At 34.2% G+C, this 9,304-nt stretch overlaps 1 protein-coding gene across 1 annotated transcript in view; it reads right to left on the bottom strand.

Annotated features, from left to right (window-relative positions):
• Positions 1 to 455: 455 nt before the first annotated feature.
• The window catches only part of LOC118733420 (probable cytochrome P450 313a4), a 76,984-nt gene continuing 68,135 nt past the window's right edge, over positions 456 to 9,304 (bottom strand). Inside the window, exons 2-5 of the mRNA XM_036462801.1 lie at positions 1,073 to 1,270; positions 838 to 1,020; positions 699 to 774; positions 456 to 645 (exon numbers count right to left, since the gene is read on the bottom strand). Coding sequence (XP_036318694.1) covers positions 456 to 645; positions 699 to 774; positions 838 to 1,020; positions 1,073 to 1,270 — 647 coding nt within the window. The remainder of the gene's footprint in view (positions 646 to 698; positions 775 to 837; positions 1,021 to 1,072; positions 1,271 to 9,304) is intronic.

The raw sequence follows: 9,304 nt of genomic DNA, 5'->3' as shown, positions 1-9,304 counted from the left end.
AAAAGTTAATATTTGCATTAAAATTACATAAAAATTAGTATTTCTTTCAAAAAAGTTTGTAGAAATTATTAAAAATTGGACAATTGCAATAACATTCAATAAATATGAGAGTTTAATCTATCAAATATGACGAAATTGTAAAAAATCTCTGCGTGCGTGCACTAAACACATTTAAGGAAAAGAAAAGAAGAGATTAATGAAAGATTGTGTCCAGAACTGTTGCAGCACAGTTCATAATTTTAAAACTGTATATTTTTGTAAAAATTTCGCCAAAATATCAACCAAAAAGACAGAAAGACAGCGAATTTTTAGACGCCAAATGAATTGAAATACTACGACCGAGTGTGCGAAAGTGTAGTCGTCATATAATCGTTGCATCATGATTGTGACGATGAAGCAACTATAATTGGACGACCAATCTGCAGAAAGCCGAGCCCGACAGTAAATCCTTGATTTCATTTCACGAACACCAGGAACAGAAGCACTTTCAGTTTCACTTTCATCGTTTCAAAACTTACTTTACGTATGCAATTCCGAATTTCCAATTTAGCCTCCGCATATGCCGAGTAGTTCTTCCACAACCATCTAAATGCTTTGAAGTTTAACCACGGCGAAAAACACATCTGTGTCATTGATTCCTGCACACTACGGCTAAACTTAATTAATTTTTATTACCAAAAGAAAAAAGGCAAGTTTACCATTTATAACAGCTTAATACCCCTTCATGAAAGTCTTTTGAGCCATCGCAGAAGATGGTGTCACCCATTGTCGTCTCTATAAATCGATATAGTTATCCAAATTACTTACATATCTAACAATATACAAGTATCAACTCACGTGTTGCAACCTTTAGTGTAAAGTTTTGAAGTACACTCGTTAAATCAATTTCATCCATTAAATGCACTTCCAAATTTTTCAACAATTTCTTTGCCTCTTCATTAAAGGTCGGAATAAAATTTAAGAGAACTTTGTGACCAAATGCGGGATTTAAAAGACGCCTGTGTGTTGTCCACTTAGGATCTTAAAAACTCGAAGCTATACTACGCATAAACAAAAATAGATGGATACTCACTTGATAAGCTAAAAAGTCCTTTACCAGTACCGTCATCCAATGCGTTATATATAAAACTTTTATTAACACAGTGAGGAGAAGTTAAAATTTCTTGCGCTATTTGAGGATCAGCAACAACTAGAAATGGATAAGGCCCAAGCCACGAAAAGAACGTTTGCCCAAACTTTTGCTCCTCCGTTCGAAATGCTTCCAAAATATCTAAAAGAAAACATGAAGAAGCCTTTATAAAGAGTTCTAACTACTTTTGATTACTTATCAAACGTAAATATGTATATATGTATGTATGTGGGATTGGGTCCTAGTAGACACCAACACTGACGTTAGTCCTTAAATATAGGCAACCCTACTGACCAAACTGAAAGAACGCACGCCAATGATGGCTGACCACACTGTGGCTAGTGAACAGTGTGCGGACTGTAAAATTTTTTTAGGTGGTAGATAAGCCTTTAAAATTGTGGTAGATTCCAAAACAATGTGGTAGATTTACATATACATATTTATGTATGCATTAGCGCGGCTCAATTTGTATGAGAGATTTTTCCGACTATGCGCGTATAGAACAGAAGGATTCTATGTGTAATTCTAAGAAAATTTGCCGAAGAAACTATGGGTCTAAAATCAACTTAGAGTTTGCCAAATTGCGAAAACAGGTTTCTTAGCATTTTGCTGTAGTGTCGTAAAGTAGTGCTTTAATTTTGTATAAAACTATGGTATACGGCTTTTGTGGAATGAAGAGTTCATTTCTGCACTTATCTTTTTCTTAAAACTTCCATCGGAGGTCCCAACAAAGAAAATTTTGACATTTTCTTTCGAAACCTGTTCTCGCAATTTGGCAAACTCTAAATCGATTTCAGACCCATGATTTCTTCAACAAATTTGCTTAGAATTGCAAGTAGAATCCTCCTATGCTATGCGCACATAATAAAAAAAAATGTACCCGCCCTAGTATGTACGTAATAAAACATCCAAGTATTATTAATATTACAAATGTAAAGGAAACACATACGTATTTCACTGTTACATATGTAGGTATGTCAAAAAACAATGAGCTTTCTCCGGAACTATCTTCCACCGGTAATGGTTTTGGAGGGCTTTGTTTTCTCCTGAAAAGTATTTATTATTAAAATATATTTCATAACTAGCTTAATAAATTTACCTTAGGGACATTTTAGCGAAGACGATACCACTATTTTCTTTATTTTTATATCCGAGCGCACTTGTGCACAAGGGTATTATATCGTTATTCAAGAGAAATCGATTAAGCGGTGACTGTCTGTCCGTCTGTGCACACGATAACTCGAGTAAACATTGAGATATCTTAACGAAACTTGGTATGTGCACTTCGGATGGTAATGGTATAACGGTAATTTCGAGAAATACGAAACATAAGATAAATCAGTAACTATTAAAGCTAATTTATTCAAAATTGATACTTGCAACAATTCTTTACCAAGAAATACATTTCTGATTATTGAAATCGGACTCAAATTACGGTCGCTTTTCAAATAACGGTAAATTTCAGAAATGCTTGATGCTTCAATATTTCGAACTTTAAGGACGCTAATTTACTCAAAATGTATACTAAAAAGAATCCCTTGAAAAGAAGTAGCATTGTTTGGAATTTTGGAAAATGGGCGCGATATCGCCCACATATGACTATATAAGTTTATCTCATTATGTCTAACTGAACGTTCTATCTAAGATGTTTAAAATAGGGGTAAAACCACCCCGGCTTACCGTGTAGCGGTAGTTTTCAGAAGGTGGAAAACATATATTTAATACTTGCACCGGGTATTTAATGTTCGGCTCCGTCCGAACTAAGGCTTTCTTACTTGTTATAAACGCAACCTATCTCTCATATAGTATTTTCTCATGAAGTCAAGGCAAGGCTCGTGTATTTAAGTTGACATTGCAAATGATAATTATCCAAAGAGAAAGTGCACCTCATGGACTTTAAAATAGTGCTGAGTTATTACAAAAATAGATTTACATATGCACATTATGATTCATTTGGCTGTGCGAAAGTCTAATTTCGTAAAGGTAGTTTTACATTATTTTTTGTTGCCATTCTGTAGGGAATACTCCAAAATAACAGAAATAAAAAACACCTTTCGACAGCAATAAACCAAAGCTACACTTTCAAAACGTTATTGATACGATATTTGCATAACCGGTTTATTCAAGTGCATTTTTTTTTTTGTAAAGTTCGAACAATTAAGGGAAAATTTTAAATGGAAAACAAAACTATAAGTGAGAATCTATGCCCCAATTTAAAAAAGTGACTTTTTATCATTTGTTTGCAAAAAAACCTGATTTATTTGCATAACTTCAAACATTTTCTGATTTATTTCCTTTTATGATTTTATGTAAGCTTTTACAATTTTGTTAACTTTCGGCAAACAAAATGGAAACGGAAATGGATAAATTAAGATATAATAGTTGCATTCCCTAACTCGTAAGAAGTTGCCAGAATTTACAGGAATTTACCAGAACGCGTTCCCGTACTCGGTTCTCTGGTAAAGTAGGGGAAAAATCGGAGAGTAAAATCGATCCTCTCTTTTTCAGAAGTTGCAAGATTTTACCCGAAGAATTTTTGCTGGAAAATCTGGTAATTTGTCAAACCATCAGCTGTTCAAGCGATTTGAAAGTTGAATAAGCAAAAACGAAGGATATCGGCATTTTCAAATTCTTAAATATATCACAGCGAAGAAATATCAAGTTTTGTAAGTATTTTTGTTAATTTGCTTGTGTGTTTGCATATAATTTAGCAGATCGGCAGATGATAAAAAAACTGCTATGTAAACAAAAAATGGCGCCCACGGTGTATTTGACAGTTTTACCAGTTTTTACTCGAAAAGCGTTCCCGTACTTCTTGGTTTTTGTCTGTTTTTCTGAGAGCAATTTAGCTTTTTGACAGTTTTACAGGTCTTATCCAGGAAAATTGAGGAACGAAACTAATGAGTTGATTTTATTTTAATTAAGCCGCCGTTTTTAGCGGAAAATCGGTTTTTTCTGGGCGATCATGCTATCACAGAAGGTGAGTTGTTTGAAGTTTGGCTGATTGGATGTTCGAAAAAAGAAAAGCCTTTTTCAGTTGTCAGCCATGTTGAGAAAAAAATGTGGTGCTGCAGATATTTGCGAAAGTTTTATGAAACCCTTAGAAGAAAAAAAGCGTATTTTTTGCAATTATTTATCAAAGAAAGATGACAATTGTGCAAAACAAGTAAGAAAGTCTAAGTTCGGGCGGAGCCGAACATTAAATACCCGGCGCAAGTATTAAATATATTTTTTCACACCTTTCTGAAAGCTACCGCTGCATGGTAAGCCGGGGTGTATCAATTTTGAGTAAATTATTGATGTTTCAAGCATTTCTGAAATTTACCGTTATACGAAAAGCGGCCGTAATTTTAGTTTCAATAGTTTTCAACCTATTGCTTTTATGTGGCATGCACAAAAATCACACTGAGTTTGGTACAAATTGATCCAACGGTTACCGAGATTCATATATAAGGACATATGCATATATTGCAAACTTCAATTTTGAATAAATTAGCTTTAATATTTACTGATTTATCAAAGATTTCATATTTCTCTAAATTACCGTTATATGGATGTGGGCATGGTTATTTATATTATAAAATTACTTGTGTCAAAACTAAGCTAATTGGACAATGTTTTTGAGTACTACCTAAACACATATACTCATCATTTGAACATTCAAAAAAGCAGAAAAGTCTTTTTTACGAATGCCGAGCCATTTTAATTAATTTTTTATTTGTTAATTTGTCATCTTTTTACATTAAAATAATGCAATATTTTAGCTGCTATTAATTTCGCACACAAAAAGTGATCATTTGACCTAATGTGATATGGTGGGAAGTTATCAGCTTTCAAAGAAATGCTTATTGGATGTCCCACCCGTCACTGCCATTTTTTTTTTTAACCTAACTTTGAAAATAAGTTCATTATATGTCATTTTATTAAAAGTATAATAAATATTCATATGAATCAAGTAGAGCTCATTTTACTCACGAACTTTGCATCCTCAATAGTGACTCGTCCCACCCGTCAAAAATACTGTCCCACCCACCACAAATAAAAGGAGTTTTTTTTTTTAAATTTTCAAATATGATAAATGCCATTAAAGCATAAAATAGGCCTTAACATTATATTAGCTACATACGAGAAAGGCGCTTTGAATGAAATATTTATAGTTTGTCTAAAATTGGGAAACGAATCCATCAACTCAGAGAGGCGAGTGTCATCGTTGTCCCACCCGCCACTTTTGTAAAATGACAATTTTCTGTGTAAATTATATAATAAAGTTTTATACTTCATTAGTTTCGTAATAATCTGATAACTGACTTGAGTAGTCCACTTGCAAACAGCGTTATGTGATTTTATGATAGTAAGCCATGAATTAAAAAAACAGCTACGACAACAAGTAACATCTAAATTGAATCTTTTTTTCATTACCTGAAAATTTGAATAAATAAGAGCCTAATAACCCGGGAACGGATTTTATGGAAATTGCCTTTTTTTCTGCTAAAGAGATAGAGTATATTCGCTTAAGAATGTCCACGATTTAGCTTTCCCTGATTCCATATATACACATTTGATGTTGCCTTTTTTTGCCTTTTTTAAGATATTTGCCTTTTTTAAGATTTTTGCCGTTTTTTGCCTTTTCTACCTTTAAAAAAGTGATTATAGCATTTACAATTTTTTTTTTAGATTAAAAAATATACGCATGCCCATGCGGCTTATAGAAGCGCAGGGACCTCTTGCCAAATTGGTGTTGAAAAAATTCAAAGCCGTTTTCTCAGCAAACGTAGGCTTGGAGACAATAAGGGGTGTGGATAAAATTGTAAAGGGCGAGGAAAATGCCCTTATTCCTGATAATATGAACGTTTCAAACGTTCCATATTTAAATTGGGCTCCACTTGTATCAACTTACGTCGAGCGCACATTTAGCAAATTCAAGGCTTTTCTTCGCGAAAATCGAATGAAAATGCTGCCAGAAAACTTCAAAATGCATCTTGTGGTTTAATGTTACTACAACTATACAGATTAAAGTTGTATGAATTAGAAACTCGAAAGGATAAAATAGTCAAAGAATAAAAGTAAAAATGTTTCATATAATGAAACTAGTTCATAGTTTTTCTCTTTTTACTTTTAATATAAACATTTCTAAAATAAATATATTTTTTGATTGTTCTTCTTATTTTCTGTCTTTTTTTAGTGCCTTATTTTGCTTTTTTTGCAATACCTTTTTTTGCCTTTTCCTGCCTTTTTCGCTATTTTGTTTTGCCTTTTTTTGCCTTTTTCCCAATACCTAGTGCCTTTTCCTGCCTTTTTCGCTATTTTATTTTGCCTTTTCCAGCCTATTTCGTTACTTTATTTTGCCTTTTTTATAGGTTTTTAGGTCCTAAAAATCCGTTCCCTGCTAATAACATTATAACATAACATAAAATTACTTAACATTAACAATCTATGCGACCTAAAGCAGTTTTCTAAGTTTAAGCGACTTTTGCAAGAATAGTTAACATTTGATACTATTTTTTCAGCATATAGAAAGATTTTACATTGGGTTGTTAATGGACATGAAATTACGGCTGACTTCCAAAACGTATCAATACATTGTTTAAAAACTGTTATACCGCGGTATTCAAACTGTTTGTATATGCAGAGTTGCGACACATTGCAACCATATACATTGCATATTTTAAATATTCAATATAGCAATGAACAATTTTTCTGAATTTTCCATTTTTAAAACGCCAATGGTAACCAATAAACAAAAGAAACATCAACTTTGTTTCTGATGCGCTGATTGCGCTAGCGATGCGTTTCGATAACTGTTCGGATGCGTTTTGGAAATGTATACATTGTCAACATTTTGTAGTTCGGCGTTATGGAACATTATACTTTGTAGGTATACAAAGCAATTGACGTTTTGGAAGTCCGCCGACTTTAAATACTGGTCGTTATCCACCAAAAACTAAAAATCGAAAAAATTTTACATAGCGCACTTTGCAAGTGGACTACTCACTTCAAGTGTAAAGATTTTGACACTTATCCAATAAATGGTTAAAGGGAAGTGACTTAAAATTTGAGCCAGAACGAGTTAAAATTTCACACCCGTCACGTTGGAATGTCCCGTTTTCATAAATTGGTCCATTTTGTGCACTCCCGTCTCAAGCTATGATTTCGCTGCTGAATTACACCAGTTCACTAATCTGAGAACATAGCAAATTTGGCAAGTGTTGAAAAGAAACAGGAATCAATTAGAAAAGGGAATGCAAAAGTAAGAGCCAATGTCATATTCACAATTGCCTAACTCACGATATTACACAAAATCTATTGAAAATTAAGGATATCAAAATCTTGCACATTGTAAAATGAGCAAAATTATAAAATGTGGTAGATTTTAAGCTTACGGTGGTAGATGTGGTAGAAACGCAATTTAGCAAAAAAAGTGGTAGATCTACCACAAAAGTGGTATAGTCCGCACGCCGCTAGTGAACATAATTTCCAATTCGTTGTCGACCGTCGCCGCGTGAGTGCCTGCCTGCCTGCCTGCCTACCGTTCTAAGTAGTACATACATTTAAGAAGTCCACTGTGTATTTATTAAAGTTAATAAAAATAAAGTTTTACAACTCAAAAAACCCACTCGGTATCCTACAAAAGTGATGTGAGAAGTGGGATTGAACAGCGCCAGCAAACGCACGTGCAAAAACTTTAACTAGTTGAAAGGGGTGTAATACACATGTACATATGTACATAAGTAGAAAAGTTCGCAAAAAAATAAAAGACTAGAGAAATAACATATACTTTGCGGAAGTTAAAAGTGGCAAAATTGTCCAAATATTTTGAAAGTCGCAAAATAGGATAACTTTGCGAAAAGTAAATCTACTTCCCAGAAAATTTGCAATAACGGTATCCGTGGCAGGGGCCAGGCAGCGGTAATGGTAGCTTAGGTCCGCATATATATACATAAGCATATAAGCCGGCACAGGCGCATTAACGCAAAGCCGATACTTCGTTGGCAGAGACGACAACAGACCTGGGCATGAATCACGTATGACGACAATCGTCTGGACGATATCGTGCTGAGATTGTCTTGTTTCATGAAAACCAAAAATTGTTCGATCGTTTATGCGAAATCGTCCGCACAATTCCAATTTTGCTTCACATAACAGTAACACGTAACAGCAACGCAAATATATGAATCAGTGTTTTGACGACATCGTTTTGTCAGTATCGTTTGAACGACAATCGTTTCAAAGTTACGTGATTCATGCCCTGAACAGCGCTGCAGCTGCGTAAAAAAGCGGCGAAATATTCGGAGCTGTATGAAAGCAGAAGAGTTCGACTGAGGTGAACTACTATGCAGAAGTAGTTGCATTGCAGGTTACGAAGTCGAACTTGTGTCCGAAGCTGCAACGGGGACAGTCAAAGTTGTTGCATCGAACCTGCTGGCTGGAAATGCAGGAGGTTGGTGTTTTCTCAAGCGGCTGAAGTGGAATTTGCAGTTGAGGGTTGGAAGAGAAGCAGAGGTCGAACAAATCAACGCATTTCATACAGGCTATCAGCACAGTGGAGCGAAGCTAAGTAAAATTAATTTGACGCCTATATATTTCACTTATGTATTTGTTGTATTGATAACTAAATATATGAATCAACTGTACCTTCTATGTTAGTGTAAAATTTTGGGTTTGCCAGCACAACTTAGAATTGTGGAAATTTTAAACAAAAGAGCATATGCAAATTTTTAGACTGTCGATGGTGCGGTATATTCCTAATCTGTTTATTTGGCAAATTGTGTATTTTGATATTAAAAAAAAAAAACAAGTAAGAAAGTCTAACTTCGGGCGGAGCCGGACATTAAATACTCAAGTATTAAATATGTGTTTTCCACCTTTCCGAAAACTACCGCTACATGGTAAGCCGGGGTGCTTTTACCCCTATTTTAAACATCTTCGATAGAACGTTCAGTTAGACATAATGAGATAAACTTATATAGTCATATGTGGGCGATATCACGCCCATTTTCCAAAATTCAAACAATGTTATTTCTTTTCAAGGGATTGTTTTTAGTATCAATTTTGAGTAAATTAGCGTCCTTAAATTTCGAAATATCACAATTCGTTTTGCCTGTTACAAACAACTGTTATGTGAACAAAGTTATAATACCCTTGTGCACAAGTGCGCTCGGGTATAAAAATATTTAA

Source organism: Rhagoletis pomonella, unplaced genomic scaffold (genome assembly GCF_013731165.1).
Source record: "Rhagoletis pomonella isolate Grant_MI unplaced genomic scaffold, Rhpom_1.0 Rhpom_scaffold_00001, whole genome shotgun sequence".
Taxonomy (NCBI): Eukaryota; Metazoa; Arthropoda; class Insecta; order Diptera; family Tephritidae; genus Rhagoletis; species Rhagoletis pomonella.
The sequence above is the reverse complement of the archived record's forward strand: the minus strand, read 5'-3'. Positions and strand labels throughout refer to the sequence as shown.